General features: G+C 40.8%; 1 protein-coding gene across 1 annotated transcript; it reads left to right on the top strand.

Annotated features, from left to right (window-relative positions):
* Positions 1–15,522: 15,522 nt before the first annotated feature.
* LOC122561675 (coiled-coil domain-containing protein 71L-like) lies at positions 15,523–19,621 on the top strand. The gene is made up of 2 exons (XM_087999553.1): positions 15,523–16,712; positions 16,823–19,621. The coding sequence occupies exon 1, from the start codon at positions 16,019–16,021 to the stop codon at positions 16,580–16,582; it is 564 nt and encodes a 187-aa protein (XP_087855679.1). The 5' UTR covers positions 15,523–16,018; the 3' UTR covers positions 16,583–16,712; positions 16,823–19,621.
* The last annotated feature ends 3,730 nt before the right edge of the window (positions 19,622–23,351 follow it).

Below are 23,351 nucleotides of genomic sequence, written 5' to 3'. Positions count from 1 at the left end.
GTAAATTGCTGTTTCACTGAGGAGTTTTGGGGTCTTAGATAATGAGAAAAGTATCTTCTGAGTTATCGTGGAAATATGCTGATCATAATCTGCTATAATCTCCATCAAATATCTCGTAAATATGTGACACATTCAAAAATTCAGAAAACAAGTATGAAACTTACAGATGTGATTGCGTGTGAGACCTTACCATATATTCAATTTTCAGGCTTCAGAGGCTCTCTCAGCAGCCTTCACTTTCCCACATTCTGTACCCAGAATTCCTTATCTATCCAACTATTCATCATGACTGTGCTAATTCCACACTTTTATTTTCTCATTCCTGGCTCTTATCATCCCCCTTGGACTTTTTTTTCAGAATTTAAAAAAAAATCAAGAAAAGATCATGAAATTGCGCCAACATGGTTCTCTTTTGGCTAAAACTTTGCAAAATAAGCAGTAAAAACAGGAAAAGTTGGAAAAAATAGGTATTCACCAGGTCAGGCAACATCCATGGAGAAAATCATATTAATGACCATTCATCAGAACTCTTATTTTTACTTTAGATTTCCAGTAATAATAGAATTTTGTTTCTGAGTTTGTGCAAAACAGGCACTTAGATTTCATTCAATTTTTATCATTAGAAGGATTATAAAAAGTATAACTTTCAGTCAGCCAGGTGTAATAATATGTGTATTCACTCTGGAAGTAGGTCATGATACTATGATGATTTTGTTCACTTTGGAGTTGTCCAAGTGACTTATTTGATGGCTGTAATATTCCTATCACACTGTTTTCGTTAATCTAAGTTTTACATGTAGTATCTGACCAATAGGACTGTGTGACAAGAAGCAGTTGCTCCATCTCCATGGGGTGTAAAATTTATTCCATGGAAGTGAGACTCCAACCCAACTGGAACTACTTTCCCATGAGCCAACCACAATTGAAAAAAATCAAACAGCTGTGCTTTTGCTCTCAGCATCGGTGAGCCCCAGTCGTAACCATAGCAACTGTCATTTGCTGCCTTGCTTTTCTTCTCTCCATAAATGACTGACTAAATAAATGCCTTCTGTCTTTCAGACAAAATTCACCGGTTTGCTGAATAAATTAATTCTCTCTTCCAATCTCCTCGGTGTAGATTACTGAATAAACAAATCTCTTTTGTCCTTGGCATCAAATTCACTGACCCAAAATAAAACCAAACAATGCAACCCTTGCTGCAAATGTTATAATAACCAGCTGGTATAAGCACATTTCTTTACTGTATCCTATACCTGAACCATACATGAGCTGATGACATCACAAAATGGTAATATCTGCCATTAACATTTTATAGCATGAGAACATAGCACTATTTTTCATAAAATGAAGAAATGATTGCATCAGACCAAGGTTATATGCAACTGATGATTTTATGAATAATATGTTGCATATTATTCATAAAATAAATGTTTGTTCTGCTCATGAGGAAGACTAAACAATGACACCTTTAAACACCTGTCAAGTACCTTTGAAAGTCCATATAGTAAGGTCATAAGAAATAAAAGTGGAATTATGTCATTCAGCCCCTTGAGACCACAATATCATTCAATAGGATCTAATTATGGCCTTAACTCAGTCCTGGACATGTTCAATATTCAACCTTCACTGTCCTCTGCAAAGCATTCCAAAGGTTAACAACCTTTGAAAGAGATAAAATTTCTTCCATTTCTTTACTGAATGGAAGATTCCATATTTTAAAACTGTGCCCTCTTGTTTTAGATTCCGAGACAAGGGAAAATATCCTCTCAGCATCTACCCTGTCAAGCCATCAGAGAATCTCATTTTTTTTAATAAAGTCACCGCTTTCTTCTAAACACTGATGAGTATCGGCTCAACCTGCCAATCCATTCCTTGTAAAACAATACCTTGGACCCAGGAATCAGGCTCATTATGTTCTCTGATTATTTTTAATGCAAATGTTGTTACGGTCCAGTGGGGATGGGGAACTGATTTCCTTCTTTATAATCCCGTCTCAGCATGCTGAAACTACTTTTTAAAGTTTAATTTTAGCATGCAGCTATCCAACTTCAATTAAAACTTAGTCACTAGAAAATGATAGAGCCATGCACCAAGGTTTTCTTGAATGAAGGAAAGGGGAATTTTACTATCTACAAACCCTGAGGAATAATAATTTAAAAATGACAAGTTCAACACCAAGCACACACAGAAACACAGGTAACAAGTTTAAGGGAAAAAATGGTACAGATAGGGAGAAATAAGTCTGTGCAATTTAAAAGACTTTAGAGTTTTAGATTTTAACCCTGAGACCACTTTCAATTAATTGTTGACTTGTATCCACAGCAGTAGTGTGGGCGGCACGGTGGCACAGTGGTTAGCACTGCTGCCTCACAGCGCCAGAGACCCGCGTTCAATTCCCGACTCAGGCAACTGACTGTGTGGAGTTTGCACATTCTCCCCGTGTCTGCGTGGGTTTCCTCCGGGTGCTCCGGTTTCCTCCCACAGTCACAAAGATGTGCGGGTCACAGGTGAATTGGCCATGCTAAATTGCCCGTAGTGTTAGGTTAAAGGGGCAAATGTAGGGGTATGGGTGGGTTGCGCTTCGGCGGGTCGGTGTGGACTTGTTGGGCCGAAGGGCCTGTTTCCACACTGTAAGTAATCTAATCTTTGAGACGCAGTGATTTTTTTTTCTGAAGCTGCTATTTTTCTAAGATAATGAGAGAATCAGGCATGGAGAGAAAGTGAGGCAAATAGAAAGAGACATGCCTTCTAAATTCTGTGGCTATGAGTTAATGGTCTTCTCTCTGCCCTGCTGGTCAAAGGCAAATGTTGAATTTTAGGTAAATGTGTATTCTGGAGTCTATCTCCATTGTCTCTCCATTGGTTCACTGACATTTGAGCCTCTGATCTTCCAACATGTGAAATTATTAAACATTGGTGAATTAAACAGGAAATGTGAACTTCTTGATGCTGTTTTAAATGCTGATATCAATGCCTTTAGGCCAAATTGTAATTTCAGGGCACTGGCCTTTCTTTATTCCACATGGATCCAAAAGCTAGTATCATCCTGCGGTCAGGTGACCACTCTAGACATTTTAGGTCAACATTTTTTCCCTTTTAATTTAGTTGTTAGTCCTTTGCTCTGTACAGTTGGAGCAAGACCTCCCTCATTATATACTCCACTTTCCTTTTAATAAAGACTAATAACCATTTTCATTCATAATTACTTGCTTACACATCAACCACACTACTGCTAAGTTAACATCCTCAGGTCCCTCCTAAAGGCAATGTGCATGTACCTGCATTAGATGGACAGCAGTCATTCAAGAAGGCCAGCAGTGCTTCAGGAAGGCTGCTCTCCAACTCCTTATCAAGAAAAAGTAGGCATGTGCAACTATTGCTTGCCTTGCCAGTGATTTCTAATTGGAGGAGAAAGTGAGGTCTGCAGATGCTGGAGATCAGAGCTGAAAATGTGTTGCTGGAAAAGCGCAGCAGGTCAGGCAGCATCCAGGGAACAGGAGAATCGACGTTTTGGGCATAAGCCCTTCTTCAGGAATGAGGAAAGTTTGTCCAGCAGGCTAAGATAAAAGGTAGGGAGGAAGAAATTGGGGGAGGGGCGTCGGAAATGCGATAGGTGGAAAGAGGTCAAGGTGAGGGTGATAAGTCAGATTGGGGTGGGGGCGGAGAGGTCAGGAAGAAGATTGCAGGTTAGGAAGGCGGTGCTGAGTTCGATGGATTTGACTGAGACAAGGTGGGGGGAGGGGAAATGAGGAAACTGGTGAAATCCGAGTTCATCCCTTGTGGTTGCAGGGTTCCTAGGCGGAAGATGAGGCGCTCTTCCTCCAACCGTCGTGTTGTTGTGGTCTGGCGATGGAGGAGTCCAAAGACCTGCATATCCTTGGTGGAGTGGGAGGGGGAGTCGAAGTGTTGAGCCACAGGGTGGTTGGATTGGTTGGTCCGGGTGTCACAGAGGTGTTCTCTGAAACGCTCCGCAAGTAGGCGGCCTGTCTCCCCAATATAGAGGAGGCCACATCGGGTGCAGAGGATGCAATAGATGATGTGTGTGGAGGTACAGGTGAATCTGTGGCGGATATGGAAGTTTCCTTTGGGGCCTTGGAGGGAGGTGAGGGGGGAGGTGTGGGCGCAAGTCTTGCACCTCCTGCGGTTGCAGGGGAAGGTGCCGGGAATGGAGGTTGGGTTGGTGGGGGGTGTGAATCTGACGAGGGAGTCATGGAGGGAGTGGTCTTTACGGAATGCTAATAGGGGAGGGGAGGGAAATATATCCTTGGTGGTGGGGTCCGTTTGGAGGTGGCAGAAATGACGGCGGATGATGCGCTGTACATGGAGATTGGTGGGGTGGTAGGTGAGGACCAGTGGGGTTCTGTCCTGATGGCGGTTGGAGGGGCGGGCTCAAGGGCGGAGGAGCGGGAAGTGGAAGAGATGCGGTGGAGGGCATCGTCGACCACGTCGGGGGGGAAATTGCGGTCCTTGAAGAAGGAGGCCATCTGGGTTGTATGTTTTTGGAACTGGTCCTCCTGGGAGCAGATACGGCGGAGACGAAGGAATTGGGAGAATGGGATGGCGTTTTTACAGGGGGCAGGGTGGGAGGAGGTGTAGTCCAGGTAGCTGTGGGAGTCGGTCGGTTTGTAGTAGATGTCCGTGTTGATTCGGTCACCTGAGATAGAAATAGAAAGGTCGAGGAAGGGGACGGAGGAATCTGAGACTGTCCAGGTGAATTTGAGGTCGGGGTGGAAGGTGTTGGTGAAGTGGATGAACTGTTCAACCTCCTCGTGGGAGCACGAGGCGGCGCCGATACAGTCATCGATGTAGCGGAGGAAAAGGTGGGGGGTGGGGCCAGTGTAGATGCGGAAGATGGACTGTTCCACATATCCTACGAAGAGGCAGGCATAGCTGGGGCCCATGCGGGTGCCCATGGCTACTCCTTTCGTTTGGAGGCAGTGGGAGGATTGGAAAGAGAAGTTGTTCAGGGTGAGGACCAGTTCAGTCAGTCGAAGGAGGGTGTCAGTGGAAGGGTACTGGTTGGTACGGCAGGAAAGGAAGAAGCGGAGGGTTTTGAGTCCTTCGTGATGGGGGATGGAGGTGTATAGGGACTGGATGTCCATGGTGAAGATAAGGCATTGGGGACCGGGGAAGCAAAATCATGGAGGAGGTGGAGGGCATGGGTGGTGTCCCGAATGTAGATGGGGCGTTCTTGGACTAAGGGGGACAGGACCGTGTCGAGGTATGCGGAGATGAGTTCGGTGGGGCAGGAGCAGGCAGAGACAATGGGTCGGCCGGGGCAGTCAGGTTTGTGGATTTTGGGCAGGAGGTAGAAGCGGGCGGTGCGGGGTTGTGGGACTATGAGGTTGGAGGCGGTGGATGGGAGGTCCCCTGAGGTGATGAGGTTATGGATGGTCTGGGAGATGATGGTTTGGTGGTGGGGGGTGGGGTCATGGTCAAGGGGGCAGTAGGACGAGGTATCTGCGAGCTGGCGTTTGGCCTCAGTGGTGTAAAGGTCGGTGCGCCAAACTACTACCGCGCCTCCCTTGTCTGCTGGTTTGATAGTGAGGTTGGGGTTGCAATGGAGGGAGTGGAGGGCTGCGCGTTCCGAGGGTGAGAGGTTGGAGTGGGTGAGAGGGGTGGGGGAGTTCAGGTGGCGGTTAATATCGCGGCGGCAGTTGGCTATGAAGAGGTCGAGGACAGGTAGGAGGCCAGCACGGGGTGTCCAGGTGGATGGGGTGTGTTGGAGGCGTGAGAAGGGGTCATTAGAGGATGGGCGAGAGTCTTGGTTGAAGAAATAGGCGCGGAGGCGAAGGCGGCGGAAGAATTGTTCGATGTCACGCCGTGTGTTGAACTCATTAATCCGAGAGCGTAGGGGAATGAAGGTGGGGCCTCTGCTGAGGACTGATCTTTCATCCTCAGAGAGGGGTAGGTCTGGAGGGATGGTGAACACACGGCAGGGCTGGGAGCTAGGACCTGGTGTGGGGCTGGAGCTGGGTGTAAGAGAGTATAAATGAATAAACTCACCAATCCTCTCCATTACGTCATGAAATAATTAAATCAAGCATATCAAACACACCTAACTTTAAGTAATCCATACTTTAATTTAGATTCTGTTTTTGCAAATGCCAATTAATTTTGTTTCAGGTTATTTTCCCTAAAAGTTTCCGCACCACAAAATTCAGGTTAAGTTGGAAATAGTTGATGGACTTATCACTCCCTTTTTAAAAACATGGTTCTGAAAGAAATTTTCCACAGAAAGGCAAAATATTGACTGCAACCACAACCATAAACTGATCACTAATTCAAAAGAGTGCCACAAGTGAATTCTGATAATCTAATGAGGGCTTGTTTCTTTAAAATTTAAATATGTTACTGAAGTTATTTAAAGCAATGTTCGGGTACAAAACATGACAGACATCCATTGGATATTATGCTGATTTTGTGAGCAAATACACTTGTGATATGCATTTGTGCATAATTAGAGTGAATGCTGATGAATTTTGCATCAATTAATTGTCTACGCATCTTATATTCATACTCATGATATAAACAAAAGATGAATAATCCTATTTAAAATAAGGTATAAAAGTTACTAATTTCTTGTACTTTAAACGATTGGATCTGTCTGCAAAAAACCCCCAAAAATTGTCATTATACAATTGAATAAATGTTTTAATGTTGATCAATAATAAATTACAACCACGTGGGGAGGGGTGAATTGGCTCCCCTCTTTCAAGCTCCAAAGTTGGCCACAAGAAAGATTTATGTTCTTTTTAGCTCAAAGCTGTACTTCTTTCCAATTAAAATCTAATTAACTAATTTCCACTGTAGCAGAAAGAAACCTTTTTTTTCGAGTGAAAGAAAATGTTATTACCTCCTAACTCCAAGATAAATCAAAAGAAATAATAGCACAATATTAAGAATGAGTGATATCCAGTATATATAGAAAATTAAGGATATAAACAGTATAAAGTCTTTCGGGTGTCATTGAGATGTAAGGTTGTTTAGCTGATGTATCGGATCATCAGCAATCGAAAATATTGCAGTTACCCTTTGATTTCTTAATGTCTTGATGTTCCTGTTTAATGCAGATTGTCACGAAGTGCTTTTCCTTCTTGACAGTTTCCCAAAACTTCAGATCGGTGTCCCCATTTTATTTGCTCTTGCCATAAGCAGCTGCTTAAAATACAAATTCTTTGTGAATTTTCATGTCTTAATTAATCATGTCTTTTATTTATTTTTGTGCCTTTAAAAACTATGGGCTGCAAGGAGAAAGAAGGGGCAAAAACAGGCTTACCAGAATAGCTGCATAATTTCACTGCAAGGAATTTGATACCTATTGTCAACTCTGCTTTTAGTAATTCTGGATTCCTGCAGTGTGTGGATGATCGGGAGCCAAGGAATTGTTTACTATTGAAGCTGATTGGTTTTCAAATAACTGAACATGTTAGAACTGCAAACAAGTTATTTCAACACAGACAGAGAGAGAGAGACACACACACACACACACACACACAAAAATTGTGTGCTTTTGTTCTCTCCAGCAGAAGCTGCCTGTTCTTTGCACTAAAGCCACAGCTGAACAACTTGAAGAAACCAGTTACGTTTCTTCCACCAGTTTCTATGACCTGTGACTTTTGAATTGATAAATCAGAGATTTTTCCAAGTAAATTAATTACTCTATACTTCTTACAAATCAGTGGAAGCTTCCACAAAAAGGCAACTAAACAACAAGGGCTTGACTAGCCAAGGTAGGCTTGCCTCAACATCAGAATTGGGAAGCAAAAACTTTTCAGTTTTTTTATCATCACCAGTAATCTATTTTCCCTATTTGTTTGTCTGCCTGTGTGAAAAGAGGGTTGGAGTTTTAATTAGTCATTTATATACCAATGGTTTATATCTATTTACTTGTATCTACAGTCTAATTACTTTTCATAAATAATAATTATTGTTTCAGATAGAAACCTGGTACATTCTGTCTATCAACCTTGGTCTGAATATTAGGTAACTTTTGACACAATGTGAAAATTAAAAGAATTTAACATTATATATGGCTCAATTTACAACATGCTAGTGCAATGAGTCATAACAGTTGTCTTCAAGCTTTGTTTCTTCAGATAATGTCTTCATCTCCAGCATAAAAAGACCTTAGTGTATAAAAGTATTCTAAAATGTCTATGTTGAAAGGTGGCCTATAGAGATTTATAAAATCATGAGGGGCTTGGACAAGGTGAATAGCAAAGGTCTTTCCCCTAGGGTGGGAGAAGTTCAAAATAGGGGGACATATTTTTCAGGCACGAGGAGAAAGATTTTTTAAAAAATATCATGGGGGGGGGAAACTTTTCCACACGGGGTGGTTTGTATCCGGAATGAACAGCCAGAGAAAGTGGTGGATGCAGATACAGTTACAACATTTAAAAGACATTGGGATAAGTGAGAAGTGAGCCTTACTTCGGTTGTGGGTTAACTGTCGGAAAAAACTTATAAGAGACAGGATTTATAATCATCTAGAAACGAATAAGTTAGTTAGGGATAGTCAACGTGGTTTTGTGAAGGGTAGGTTGTGCCTTACAAACCTTATTGAGTTCTTTGAGAAGGTGACCAAACAGGTGGATGAGGGCAAAGTGGTTGATGTGGTGTATATGGATTTCAGTAAGGCATTTGATAAGGTTCCCCATGGTAAGCTATTGTAGAAAATACGGAGGCATAGGATCGAGGGTGATTTAACAGTTTGAATCAGACATTGGCGAGCTGAAAGAAGACAGAAGGTGGTGGTTAATGGGAAATGTTTATCCTGGAGTTCAGTTGCTAGTGGTATACCGCAAGGATCTGTTTTGCGTCCATTGCTGTTTGTCATTTTTATAAACGACATGGGTGAAGGCGTAGAAGGATGGATTAGTAAATTTGCGGATGACACTAAAGTCGGTAGAGTTGTGGATAGTGCAGAAGGATGTTGTAGGTTACAGATGGACATAGATAAGCTGCAGAGGGGGCTGAGAGGAGTTTAATGTGGAAAAGTATGAGGCATTTCAGTTTGGAAAGAGCAACAGGAATGCAGATTACTGGACTAATGGTAAGATTCTTGGTAGTGTAGATGAGTAGAGAGATCTTAATGTCCATGTACATAGATCCCTGAAAATTGCCACCCAGGTTGATAGGGTTGTTAAAAAGACATACGGTTTGTTAACTTTCATTAGTAGTGGGATTGAGTTTCAGAACCATGAGGTCATGCTGCAGCTGTACAAAACTTTGGCGTGGCCGTACTTGGGGTATTGCGTATAGTTCTGGTCACCGCATTATAGGAAAGATGTGGAAACTTTGGAAAGGGTTCAGAGGAGATTTACTACGATGTTACAGGTATGGAGGGAAGGTCTTATGAGGAAAGGCTTAGGGATTTGAGGCTGTTTCGTTAGAAAGAAGAAGGTTGAGAGGTGACTTAATTGAGACATATAAGATAATCAGAGGGTTAGATAGGGTGGACAGTGAGAGCCTTTTTTCTTGGATAGCAATGGCTAGCAAAAGGGGGCATAAATTTAAATTGAGGGGTGATAGATATAGGACAGGTAGTTTCTTTATTCAGAGAGTGGTAGGCACGTGGAACGCACTGCCTGTATCAGTTGTAGACTCGCAAACTTTAACAGCATTTAAATGGTCATTGGATAGTCATATGGATGAAAATGGAATAATGTAGGTTGGATGGGCTTCAGATTGGTCTCACAGGTCAGTGCAACATCAAGGGCTGAACGGCCTCTACTGCGCTGTAAAGTTCTATGTTCTATAAGTACATGTACAGGAAAAGTTTGGAGAGATGTGGGCCAAACATCCTCAAATGGGATTAGTTTGGGTCGAGAACATGGGCGACGTGGACTAGTTGGACCAAAGGATTTGTTTCCATGCTGTATGACTTGATACGTAATGTGTAAATATGTAAACATTCTTGTAGAGGTAGAAATGAAAGTAGATGGTCAGAGCCCTTTTACTTAGTCTGAAGTGTATCGAAATCAGACATATTGATCACAAATAACGTCACTGGATCTGTTACTGACATAATAATGTCATAAAACAAAAAAAAACTGCAGTTGCTGGAAATCCAAAACATAAACAGAAAATGCTGGCAGTATCTGTGGAGGGAAAGCAGTGTTATTGTTCTGGGTTAATGTAATATGGCAATGTTGTATAAATGGTGGGATTTTCATGTGTAATTTTTGATGTTATTTGAGGTTCTGGTTTTTGAGTTAGTGGCAAGTGATTTTCTTCATCGTATAAATTTAACAGTTTTTCTTGTAAGTATTTCTGTAATAATAATGATTTCTTATTTACTGTTTTGCAACCTAACAGAGTAAATAATGTGACCTCAAAGATTAGTTAGAGAGTCCTGAAATTTGTTCTTTTTTAAGTTTAAGATAAATTCCAATAGCTGAGAGTGAGAAAGACTTTTAATTTCACAGTTAACTGTGTGAGGCAGTCCTGTGATTACTTGGAACAGGATAGCTTTGTGTAACAGTGCTCCTGAAAAGGTAGTGATAGCTTACCTTTCGGTGAAGAGTTAATATTAGTCCAGGCCAGAAGTGTTGGGATTAAAAACCCTGAAGAGGTTACTTAAAGTTGAGTAAAGTGAAGCTCAAGTGTGTGGTAGTTTCAGGAAGAAGCTATCACAGTTCTACTCTAAAACTTGATGTTGCAAGTGACTTAAACCTACCAGGTATTAAATACCAGGTGTTAGGTACAAAGATACTAGTGTGAATGTTATGTCATTTGTGTTTTGAATGTAGGACAGGTACTATAAGAATAGTGTTACATTTCTTTTCAATTTATAAAGGATTGTTTTGAGATTAATGGAATTATACTTTTACTACATGTTCAACATGTTTTAATTTATTTTATAAATTGATACAGCAAACATTTTATTAACTGGCACCCATGTGATCAGGAATGTACCAGTTGATCAAATATTCCGGTTGATCAAGAGATCCACACAATCAATGTAAAAACACATATTAAGTAATAGAACTGTAATGCAATGGTTACATTTTACTATATTACACTGTGGTTCTTTATTTATAGCACAAATCACTTAAATAATAACTTAAATAAAAACTACTGGCAGAGGACCTTCTCACTCGCACCCTGAACTAACTACTCAGACATCACAGAGATTGTAATAATATGGTAAACTTCTGGTATTTCAGATGTATAATTTTTGCCATTTTATTAAGAATACCAGTTAAAACAAAGTTTGCTCTAGTTTGAGTTTTTAAATTTTATCTTCATTCATTTTGTACTAAACTTTCATTTTATTGTTAAAGCAAAATTTGCAACATTGCAAGTTCATGTTTCAGCAAGAGTACACTTCATTAAAACCAAACAAATAAAAAAAATCTATCAAGCCAGGTTCATGTCTAGAATCTGATTTATCTGAAAATAACATTGACTGGAATTGTAACATGTCAGGGCTCATCTGAGATCTTTGAATTTACTGGATTTAAGAGGGACATGTATCTTTTGTTAAAGTATGGAATGGTCTTGGGTTAAAACAGCTGTGCTGTGATGAAATTTATTCCATGAAATTTGATGATGGCTCCAGAGACTGTAAAAGTTTTCTGGGAATGGAAGATATAACAGTGGATATTTTAAAATCTTTGACTAAAGATGTATTGAGGGACTTAGCAGACACATTTAAGGTAGAAGTGAAAGCAAAATCTCACAAAGATGAGATGCTTCAAGTTGTTATACCACATTTAGAACATAGAACAGTCTAGCGTAGTGCAGGTCCTTTCCACCCACGATATTGTGCTGACCTTCCATTCTACTCTAAGATCAGACTAACCTTCATACCCTTCATTTACAATTGGTAGAAATGAAACCTGAAACTTGGACATCACAACTGGAATTAGCTAAGATGCTCAAACAGAGTGGCTTTTGATATTTCAAGGCTGTGTCACTTAGATATTAGGTTTAACATAGGTTAAAATTACATGAAGATGAAGGAGTTACATGAAGATGTGGTCAAACTTTGACACACCTACCACATGTGTCAGGTGGTGGGGAAACTTGAGGACTTAATTAACCTACACCTTTTATTCCAATATCAGCTTTTGAAGATCTATTTAACAGAGCCTTAACGAATTGACTAGGACACCTACCTAAAACCATGAATGGAAAACAATAAACTTTTACCATTATGGATGTTTCTTCAAGATTTCCTAATGATGTCTCACTAACTTGGTGAGCTTTTTCAAGAGGTGACAAAGAAAATTGATGATTGCAGAGTGGTAGACATTGTTTATATGGACTTCAGCAAAGCATTCGTCAAGGTTCCACATGGTAGACTAGTTCGTAAGGTTAGATCATATGGGATCTAGGGGGAGATAGCCAATTGGATACAAAATTGGCTTGAAGATTGGAGACAGAGTTTGGTAATAGGGAAGGTTGCTTTTCGAACAGGAGGCCTATGACCAGGGATGTGCCACAAGGATTGGGTTCAGGGTCCACTGTTTTTTATCATCTATATAAATGATTTGGATGTGAATTTAGGTGGCATAGTTACTAAGTTTGCAGATGACAGCAACATAGGTGGGGTAGGGGACAGTGAAGAAGATTATCTCAGAGTACAACAGGACCTTGATCCAATGGACCAAGGAGTGGCAGTAGAGTTTAGTTTAGATAAATGTGAGGTGTTTCATTTTGGTAAGGCAAACCAGAACAGGCCATAAAGTTCATGGTAGGGCCCTGGGAAGTGTTGCCAAATAAAGAGACCCAGGGGTGCAGGTGCACAGTTCCTTGAAAGCACAGTCGCAGGTAGACAGGGTGAGGAAGAAGGCATTTGGCATGCTTACCTTCATTGGTAAGAACATTGAATGCAGGAGTTGGGATGTCATGTTGTAGCTACATTGGCAAGGCTACATTTAGAATACTGCATTCAATTCTGGTTGCCCTTCTATAGGAAGGATATGGTTAAATTTTAGAAGGTGCAGAAGAGATTTACAAGGATGTTGCTAGGACTGGATTGTTCGAATTTAGGAAGAGGCTTTTTTCTCTGGAGTGTCAGAGACTGACTTGGTGACCTTAGAGAAGTTTACAAAATCACGACTGGTATGGATAGAGTGAATAGCCAAGGTCTTTTTTCTAGGGTGCGCGAGTCCAGAACTAGAAGGCATAGGATTAAGGTGAGAGGGGAAAGATTTAAAAAGGACTCAAGGGTTAACATTTGCATGCAGAGGGTGGTGCATGTATGGAATGAGCTGCCAGGGGAAGTGGAGGAGGTGGGTACAATGACAACATTTAAAAGGCATTTGGATTGGTATATAAACAGAAAGGGTTTAGAGGGATATGGACCAAATGCTAGTTAATGGGTCTAGGCCAGACTGGGATGTCTGGTCACTGCGAACAAGTTGGACCGAAGGGTCTCTTTCCTTGCTGGATGACTCTATGATTTGAAGTGCTTTCGGAGAAATTACTGCAAAAGTGGTAGGGGAAAAGTTAGTGCAACTTTTCTTACAAGGTGTGGTTTGAAGAAATACAATCAGATCAATGCTCAAATTTTATGTCACCGACATTTTAAAATCTAATAGCTAGTTTGGGAATAATACAATTTACATCTGCATATTTCCTACAATCTCAAGGCACATTAGAAAGATGGCACTCAATTTTAAAGACTAGAGCTTACGCCAAGAATGTCTTAATGATTAGGAAATAGGAATTAATTTATTATCATTAGGGATGCTCTTAATGAGTCCACAGGATTTAGACCTTTTGAACTAATATATGGACATGAGGTAAGAAGACTACTTAGATTAATTCAAGTTAACAAACAAAACTCTGAAGGAATGCTTCTAAGCTGTGTATCAAATTTCAAAGGCAAAATGGCTAATACATGTATGTTGTCTGGAAAGACATTGGAAAGGTGCTCAACAAATAGTGAAAATAAAACAGACAAAAAGGCCAAAGTTTGCCATCAGGCTTGGTATACTTGCAGGTTATTGTTGTCACACACTCTCTAACTCTACTTGGAAATAAAAGCTGCACCTACTGAGTTCAACATAACGCTACAGATTGCTGGTGATTGTAAAGCCTAGAAATGTCAAATTATCAACAGGACTAGCATCTTATCATCAATCCTGAATGATACAAGAATGACAATTTTTTTATGCTTATGGTCTAATCAAACACCTTACAGCATAGAACAACTCTCTGCTGAGGACTTGGGGCATTTTTTCTCTTGGATCTGACATAGGCAAGGCTTATTTTCTTTCTATCAGTTCTCTCATGTATGTAGCCACGCTCAGTGAATGAACTAAAGGCACATGACATCAGCAAAGAGAATATGCAAATGTCAGTGCCAGAATACATTCCTGTTTGACTCGTTGTAGATCTCGACGGGCTCCAATGTGGCCCTGTCAAAGCTGGCCCGATGGTATCAGTGTCGGAACAAATCCCTCTTCATCACTGCTTTACTGGGCAGACAGGTTTCTTCAGCAGCTCAGATCGATCGCTTCTCATTACATAACTGAATACTTTGGGAGGTCAGTGAAGACAATATATTGTGGTCTCATTATTCATTGACAAAGCAAAAGGGGAAAATTTGAAAACTGAAGGAATAACTCACATGCAGATGTCAAGATCAGAAAACCATTAGGCGTGAGAACGTTGATCAAAATAAGAAAATAGCTTCCTGTTAGTTTCATTGGAAATCCATTTAATCTTATGGAGCCATGTTCAATTACTTTAAATAAGCCACAACAAAACAGAAATGAAAACAAGTTGATGGAAGTACACAGTTGGATTGGCAGCCCAACCTAACTCCGTGGAAAGAGAAACGGGGCTGATTAAAGGGTATTGACCTAAAACATTATTTCTATTTCTCTATTCACAGTTGCTGCGTGTCCTGAGCATTTTCAACAATTTGTATTTATTTAAGATTTCCAGTATCCAGGTTTTATTTTGTCTTCGGTCTAGATTCAAATGTTAACAGCAGAACCAAAGCAGATACATTTTGAAGCAAAATGAGTGACACAAATTCGTGCAAACAAAAATTTTGGCATATGTTCATTCCAAATGAGTGAGCAGGATGGAGGACAGACTGTTGTAAACTATTTACAGAATAAATGGATAATTAATTAGACTAAATTATAAATCGGGTATTCATTGAAAAAAATTAGACAATTTCTGATGAATATGCATTTAATGCATTACAATTCTTGTCTTTTTCGTGCGGCGTTCCACGATGCACTACGAAAAAAAAGTTGCTGTTTTATCACCCGGAAATCCCATTGGTTAAATTGAAAGGGTTTAAAACACGACGGTTGAAGTGTCAAATACGGTGTGAAGCACCATAGAACAGATTAAACCTGCCAAGTCTGGTTCACCATATGATTGGGATGAGTTTTGTTTGATCAGAATCCAACTCTCAGCAGTTCCTTCATGTTGCCATCAATGACAATTACACAAGCTTAAATATATTCTTGGTTTTAGTATATTATACTCGGGAAAGAACCCCAGCTCCAGCATTAGAAAGAAAGCATTTGACTCTCGAGACCCCGAAACGTCGACTGACGGAGTAGCTTATGTTTCTACCCCGTCCGCCTCTAGATGATCCTGAGCTGAATACTTCCGTTTTTTTTTCTATTGGTGAAGCTTGATCCATGTGTTTGCCTGCCTCGCTGGCCCCCTCAGCCAGTGTTGAAGACAAGCTTGCTGACTGACTTGTCCTCCTGTTCAAAGGCGCTGTGACTGCCTGGCCTCCTTGTTTTTGTTGATCGGGGGCTGGGTGGAGTCACTGGGCTGACGTACTGGAAGGGCTCCTGTTTATAAAGGGGCGGCGGATGGGGCCGTTTCTCCTTTCCCAGGCATATCTTGGGAAAATTGTGAGTGGGGCTCTTTTTGTTGCTGCTGGCAATGCTGAGGTTGGGGCTATGTGTGTAGGCGGGGTGGGAGAAAGCTGACCCCTCCCGCCCACCCCAATTACCCCTTGGCAAACTCCCCTGTTTGCTCTGTCGTTGGGAGGAATTGGGAAAGAGTGTGCGAGCAAAGACTGGCCATGGCGGTATTCGCTGGCGAGGAGCGGGTGGTCTACTCCAGATCGCAGATGGTGTTCGCGGGAACAAAGGCACTGGAGGATGCGCTCAAGATCTTCATGCCCAAGTGCAGCGACTTTCACAACTCGGAGATTGAGCTGTGGGACTTCCTGTGCAGCATGAGGGAGGAAGGCTTCACCCCGGTCATCCTCCGCAGCAAGGACGTGTACGGGTATTCTTCGTGCCGCTCCACGGTGCCCGAAGCGAAGCCCATGGCTGAAGTCAAGCCCAGCGCCGAGAGGGCGCCCAGGAGTCGGCGAGGGAGACAAAGGAATGCGGGGGAGCCCGTCACTAAGAAACGCAAAAGCTGCCTGACAAAGACCTCACCTTCCCAGGTCGTCAGCCGGGTTTTGCGAGGCAGCTTGTCCAGCAAAACCACTGCCTCTCGCCCATTCGCCTTCCCAACCATAAAAGTTGAAGATTCATCTTCAGATGAAAGTGTTTCCAAGGCACGTCAGAGGGCTCAAAAAATTCTTAAAGTAAACTTGTCTCCCGTGATCAGGTTGAGACCTGTGAGAGTGCCGTGATGAGGTTTCGGTTGATGGGACACTTTTTTAAAACAATGTCCATAAATAAATAATTGAAGAATATGGAAACGGGATGGAAATTGGTTTTTCGAACCTTTATTGACTTATCATGTTTATGAATTCAACAACTGTAAGCTTCAGGGAAACGTTTTAAATTATTTTTAACTGCCTTTGCATTTTCTCTCGCACCCTATGTTTATTATTTACTTGTTAACTTTTTTCACCTTTTCTGTGTTCCAGCTCACTACCTCCTTTCTCTGTGATTGGTGTTGTGTACGTGCAAACCAATTTGGCAAGCTCGTAGAATAAATAGTGATTCAAGGATATATTGAGTTTACAGAGCTTTGAATGCAATTAAAGTTGAAATATCGCAAAAGAGCAGGACTGGTGAGAAGTTGCAGCATTTTAGCAATGAGGATCCGATTGCGACATTCAGCTACACCGTTTTCTTTGTCTCTGTTTCCTGTTGCTATTTCAAATGTTCATCTATAAATTACAAATTGCTGGAGCTTGCAGCTCATAGATCACTAGATTTACAAATTGTGCTCACATGAGTTGAGAATATTTTGTGGTATCCCACCATTCTCACATTTTTGCTCATGATGCAAACTCGAGGCTTCAAGAAAGACAAAGCTGATGAGGTCTGGTTCCAGGATGAGACTGCACTATCCAGTTTAACTTCAACAGTTCAACTGCTAATCAGATGACTTGTTTTGGACTGCAAGAGCAAACAAAAGCCAATGCAGAACATTGATCCTCTAGTAGACATGAAAGTTGTCAGTAGAGTAGTGACTGTGGATCTCAAGCCGTCACAATGCAGCCCTTTGCAGCAAGCAATTTCATGAATTGAGCGATGACGTTGGAGTCTTGGGGTTCAATAGTCAGATTGGATTTTTTTTGGGTTGCAAGACTGTGCAGCAAAAGGAATTTGGCTAGTTTCAATTCAGCTTGTAAAACCTGAGTTCCCAATGGAGATGTTTATTAGCATAGATCAGTTGAAGGTGGAGATGCATTTTCCCCGGTGTTATCAAACAGAAAACAGTAGCACAAGCGACCCTTATGGGTATGCCCACTGAGAACCCTTCAGTGGCTGATTTGGGTTAGAGTTGACATGGATGATTTGTGGGAAAAAAAATGACATTTGTTTGGGAGGGGGATGACGTACTGCTTTGAGTTGAGGTCAAATGCAAGAAATTTGGCCAAGACTATTTAGAAGAGGTTCAAGGAGAGTGAGCAAGAATTCCAATTTTAAAACTCATTGTACTGCAATCAAATTCGAAAAGAGTGGGACAAATGTACGTTGTAGTCACTATGACAGCTTGTGCCATCTAATTACAAATTGTGATTTAGCAAGGACCTGCTATCTATTCCAAATTAAGCATTAACGTGGAAAAATGTGTATATACATGCATTTTTGAAGTACTTTTTGTGCACTTCAAAAATATTGTTTGTTTTCTTGATGATTCATGTGCTAAATTTTCAAGGTAGAATGTAGGTTTCTATTGTGGGAGTTAGAATTCTGAGAAAGCAAGGCTGTGTTGCGATTCAAAATAAATCTATCCAAGTAAGCAAACCAAAGTGTCTTGCCCTGGATTGGAGAAACATTTGGTTGGTTCTGATTTGAAATTGATCTGTACTGGTTGATTCATTTATCATTTTGTGAGCATGTGTTTCAATGATCAAATCAGCCTTTAGCTCAATATAACTATGGCAGAAATGAGATGAGCATTTAGAGGTTGTATATTTTTGACTACACCTTTTGCAGCAAATATTTATGGATTGTTTTCATATGAATAAGTGCATAGGTTGAGTGCAAATACAGGCATTAAAATTATTTGGTGAGCACCTAAGAGATAGTGAAGATGGGAATACATGAATAGATTTTCCATTGCATCACATTACTTGCACTTTCCAAAAAATGAGTTTTGTGGTGGAGTTTACATTTTTAATAAACAACTGAAATTCAGCTTTCCATGGTTGCCTTTCTAAACAGTAAAGACACATTGAAACCTCAATTTTTAAACTTCTATTTTAGTCAAATAATCTCTTCAAAGTTGTAGAAAATGACCAATGCAGGTGGGGGTTTTATTCCATTATTGCAAGATCCTACCAAACAAAACAATTTGCGAACACAACTTAGATCTATAATGTATTGTTAGAGTTGTAATAGAAGCTACCCTCATTGAATAATTCTGAACAATATCTGCAATTGAAGCTTTGTTTCACTATTTTATTAAGGGAGCTCACCTTTGACAGTTTTGTATAAATTTTGCTTTGTGTTTATAGACTTTGGAATATGTTGTAAGTGAAGTACTGAAATGGGTAGTTTTAAGAAGTATTCCAAAAAATAGTATGTAGAATAGTAAGTTAGATGGTTTGAATGGGATTTCTATTCACGAAAAGCTTTCTTTGAAAGAACACTTTGCCCTCGCCCCTCTCTACCACCCAATTCCAACTCTCTCCTGTCCCACCCTAACAAAACAAAATAAAATCAGGGATATATTGCTGACATTATTCAATGATACATTGGTCAAATTCAGAGGAAGATATAAGAAAAGATTGTCAATTTGAAATAAATTTAATTTTTAGTTATAACCTGTTCACTTAGGTGTATTTGAATTACACCTGTAACATTTGTGTGAAGTCATGCAGTTACAGAGTGAATATAGTGTGAATCTGGTGTTGAGACAAGATCTGACCTGGTACTGGGTGAAGTAAAAGTCCTGCAAAGAGATTCTTTCATTTGAGAAACAATTTATATCTCATCTGATTCCCATAACAAAAATAGTACTAAGTAGTTTTGGCAATCTATTGACCACAAAACGTTTGAATTATGAACAATCAGTTTTTTTGATATGGTGGTGTTGACCATACTCATTCTGTTTCCAGGATTTTCCTCCAATTGATATTCTCCTGTGACTCAATTCTATGTTCATACCTCAATAGCTTAAAGATTTTTTTTGTAAATTCTTGTATCATTTTTTGTAAATGGTGTAATTTTTAATGTTGAATAAAAAGGACACTTACCTGAACTGAAAATTGATCTGTTTTTATGATTGAAACAACTTTGTGATTCATCTTTTTCTTGATTGTAAACTTTATTATGTGGTCCCTTTATACATCCTGGATAATGCATGGTGATTTGTATGTCCATACAGTACAGAACAGTGAAACAAATAATGCAATCTCTTTTTGAAGTAGAAATTATGTGTAGAGCATTGTCTTGATTTCAGTATTCAATTATTAACTCTTTGCTAATGAAGCTGACAATTAAAGCAATGGTGATTCCAATGTTTAATGCAGAGGTGATAGAACCTGTGATATTGTTTTTATTGATTTTTTCCTGGAATGTGGGTATCATTGACAAGGCCATTATTAATTGTCCATCTCTACTTGCTCCCAAGAAGTTGGTGAATTACTGCTGCAAGAATGCGTGGTGAAAGTACTACCAGAATGCTTTTGGGAAGTGAGTTCTATAATTTTGAGATGGTGATAATCAAGGTCCTGCAATATGCCCAAGCAATGTAGTATGTGATTTGGAAGTAGTATGCAGTCGTGGCAATTATCCTTCAAAGTTGAGTTTGAGAGATGGGATCAAAGAAGCCTGAGCATGTTGCTGCATTGCAAGGTGCACATAGTGCATAATACAACCCTAGAACATTAGGGATGGTGGAAGTGAATGTTTAAGCTGGTAGATGATATATCAGGAAAGGGAACTGTTTTATTTTGAGGTATTATTGAGTGGTTTTGGAGCTACACTTATCTAAGAAAGCGAAGAGTATTTCATCATAATCCTGAATGGAATGGTGATGGAAGGGTTTTGGGGAGTTATAAGGTCATGAGTGCTGAATTCTGAGACTGTGACATACCCTGGAGCTACAACACTGATGTAGTTGGTCCTATTAACTTTCTGGTCAATAGTGACACCCAGGATGTTGATGGTCAGGGAATTCAACAAAGGTAAAGCAGAAGTGTTATGTGCCAGAACCCCAAAATACAATGGATGCTTTTAAGTCTTAATTCAAAAAAAAATTTTCATTAAAAAGAGAGATGATGCTGCCAAAAATGGCAGAGGATGTAAATTATGTGGTAGTCACAAGAGAGAGAGATTGATTGTACATAGCACCTAAAGATGTCAAAGAATCTTCATAAGGAAGGGACTGTGATCTCTACAAATGTAACAAGGGATTAACAACTCCCTGTTCGAAAGCAAGCCACATCCTGTTTATTATGTCCCAAAATGCAGACATTGTTTGTGCTTTTCCTCTAAAACCAAAAGGACAGTGGTTAAAAAGCCAATTTCAACTGTACTGGGGGTATTGGGGTGTGCAAATGGGTCTTAATGCTTGTGTATGCTGTTGCAATTGTGACAAAGTCAGCCAGATGGACATCATAGAATGTGCTCCCTGATTGGGGCTGTTAATCTGGTCAAGTCAGGGAGTGTCAGAGGTTTTGTTCACTCTGAGAGAGTTGACTCTGAGGAAGCTGGATCAGTGTCAAGGACTCTCCATGCATAAATGAAGGCTGACTTGGTGATGGGATAGGGACTGCTGTGGATTTGTTTCAGTGGTAACAACAGAAAAACATGCCTCTGAAGGAATTAACTCTCAACAGTCATCTTTGAGTTAGGGTAAGTATTTCTGGCATCATGCCGTAGGAAGTTTGATTCATAGAAGATTGGCCAGTATGTGGAAAGAATACATTATTCTTTCCAGGCAAATGACATTAGGGAGACAAAAAGCAATGAGTAATTCTTCTGACTGCTTGTGGACCTGCAGCATTTTTGGCCTTTAGGAGCTTGATTTTCCCTGAGGACACAGCAGTACCTCCCAAATCTTCAGGCCAAATTCAGCGACGGGCTCTAATTCTAAATGTGTACAATTACAAGTTGGAACACCATTTGGGCTGTCAAGTAGCAAATATGGATGCATTGAGCCACCTCCCATTGGCAGATACACGATTGGTGGTACTGACACTGGAGCTGTCCATAATGGCTTTAAATATTCTGGATACATTTCCAGTCACAGCTGACAATATCAGACTTTGGATGCAGAAAGATCCATGCTCACAAAACTGAAACTGGTGATGGGGAAACTAAAGGACCATCACAACTAGCATTAAAATCCTTTTGGACCAGGAGAGATCAGATCACAATACAGAATGACATATTATTATGGGGCGAAAATGAGGACTGCAGATGCTGGAGATCAGAGTCAAGATTAGAGTGGTGCTAGAAAAGCACAGCAGGTCAGGCAGCATCCGAAGAGCAGGAAAATCAACGTTCGGGCAAAAGCCCTTCATCAGGAATGAGGGTAGCAAGAATGATTGTCCTGAGCAAAGGTTGCTGCCAGATACTAGCTGAACTCCACCAGGCTCATTCAGCAATTTCCAAAATGAACACTCAGGAGTGGATGGAGACATAGCCGTGTTGGTGGGGCAGTGCCAGAATGCCAACAAGGAAAAAATTTACCACCAGCAGCTCCGCCACATTTATGTGAATGGCTGGATAAACTCTGAACTCAGTTGCACATCAGCTATGCAGGCCCATTTATTGGCTTAATGTCCTTATTCATTATGGATGCTAACTCAAAATGGCTGGGCATGTCAAGTCCAGTGAAATATAAAGTTTGGGTAGGTGCGACTGTCCTGAACAAGCATGTGAACTATATGATAGCTAAGAACTCCCAAACCGTGCAGGAGCAAAACATGGCCGCCTCAACAGCCTTTCAGACTGTTCTGAAACACGTGATTCTCCCCCTCCATTAAGCATTGAAGATAGCTTGGAATCTGAGATGGGTCTGGCAGATGTCGTTGCCTGAATGCCTTTGCTGCCTGAAGATGAAAATGAATTTCTTCTGAAGCATTTTGGTCGCAAGAGGCAAGCTACTGTGCATTACAAGCCACCCGTATCCAAGGCAGAGTTGGAAAAACCTGACCTGCGGCTAAAAGACCCCAGGAAGAGTGAAAAAAAAAGAACCAGCCAAGTCCTTGGATTCAGCGGGGGAGGAATGTAGTGATTGTAACCATGTCAACAAGGTGAACATTGTAGAATATGAGTTCCCTCATTGTAGTTGTTAATCTACTAAATCAGGGAGCCCTGGCTAACATATAAACAAGCGCATCCAAGGTTCTGTTCACTCCGAGAGCTGGCTCTGTGGAAGCTAGATCAGGACTCTCCATATTACAGGGTGACTTGGTGTCGGGATTCTGGCCTCTGTGGAGTTACTTTTTATACCACCCTGTGTTTGAATGTTGATATGTTGTGATAATCACAGTCAAAGAACAATCCCCTCATTACCTGATGTTGCAGGTAAAGACTCTTTCTACGTTGCAAAGAGGTTTTTTTAAAAGAAAAACAGATTAGGAAAGTATCCTCTTTCACCGTGAATACTGGAATTCAGTCATGGTTGAAAGACATTGGAGAGGATCTAAGATGGCGGCGATCTGAGAAGATCACACTGCAGAGCTTCGCATCGCAGCAGGAGCAGGACGGTCCTTTAACCCACCCAACCTAGGTCATCAGGATTTCTTGGGGCGTTGGAAAGATTGTGGAGCCCCAAGAAGCATTTAAAAATTGACTTACCTGTATTTTCAGCTGTCCAGAAATGCCTAAAAAGGGAGGAGGAGCATCTGAGGCCGGGTCTGCAGCTCAGCCTGCAGCTGCCACGGAGCCGATTATTCTCCAGGACCTGATGAACCAGCTCTTGAAATCTCGCGAGATGCTGGGGAAACAGATTGAAGAAAAGCTGGCTCCAGTCTCTCTCGTGCT

The sequence above is a fragment of the Chiloscyllium plagiosum genome, unplaced genomic scaffold (assembly GCF_037043375.1).
Source record: "Chiloscyllium plagiosum isolate Xiang-an unplaced genomic scaffold, Cpla_swu_hap1 HiC_scaffold_23, whole genome shotgun sequence".
NCBI lineage: Eukaryota > Metazoa > Chordata > Chondrichthyes > Orectolobiformes > Hemiscylliidae > Chiloscyllium > Chiloscyllium plagiosum.
Note: the sequence above shows the minus strand (reverse complement) of the source record. Positions and strands in the feature narration are given on the sequence as shown.

Bases quoted from the DNA above. Each gene is read 5' to 3' on its own strand.
- LOC122561675 (XM_087999553.1), top strand. From the start codon at position 16,019: ATGGCGGTATTCGCTGGCGAGGAGCGGGTGGTCTACTCCAGATCGCAG.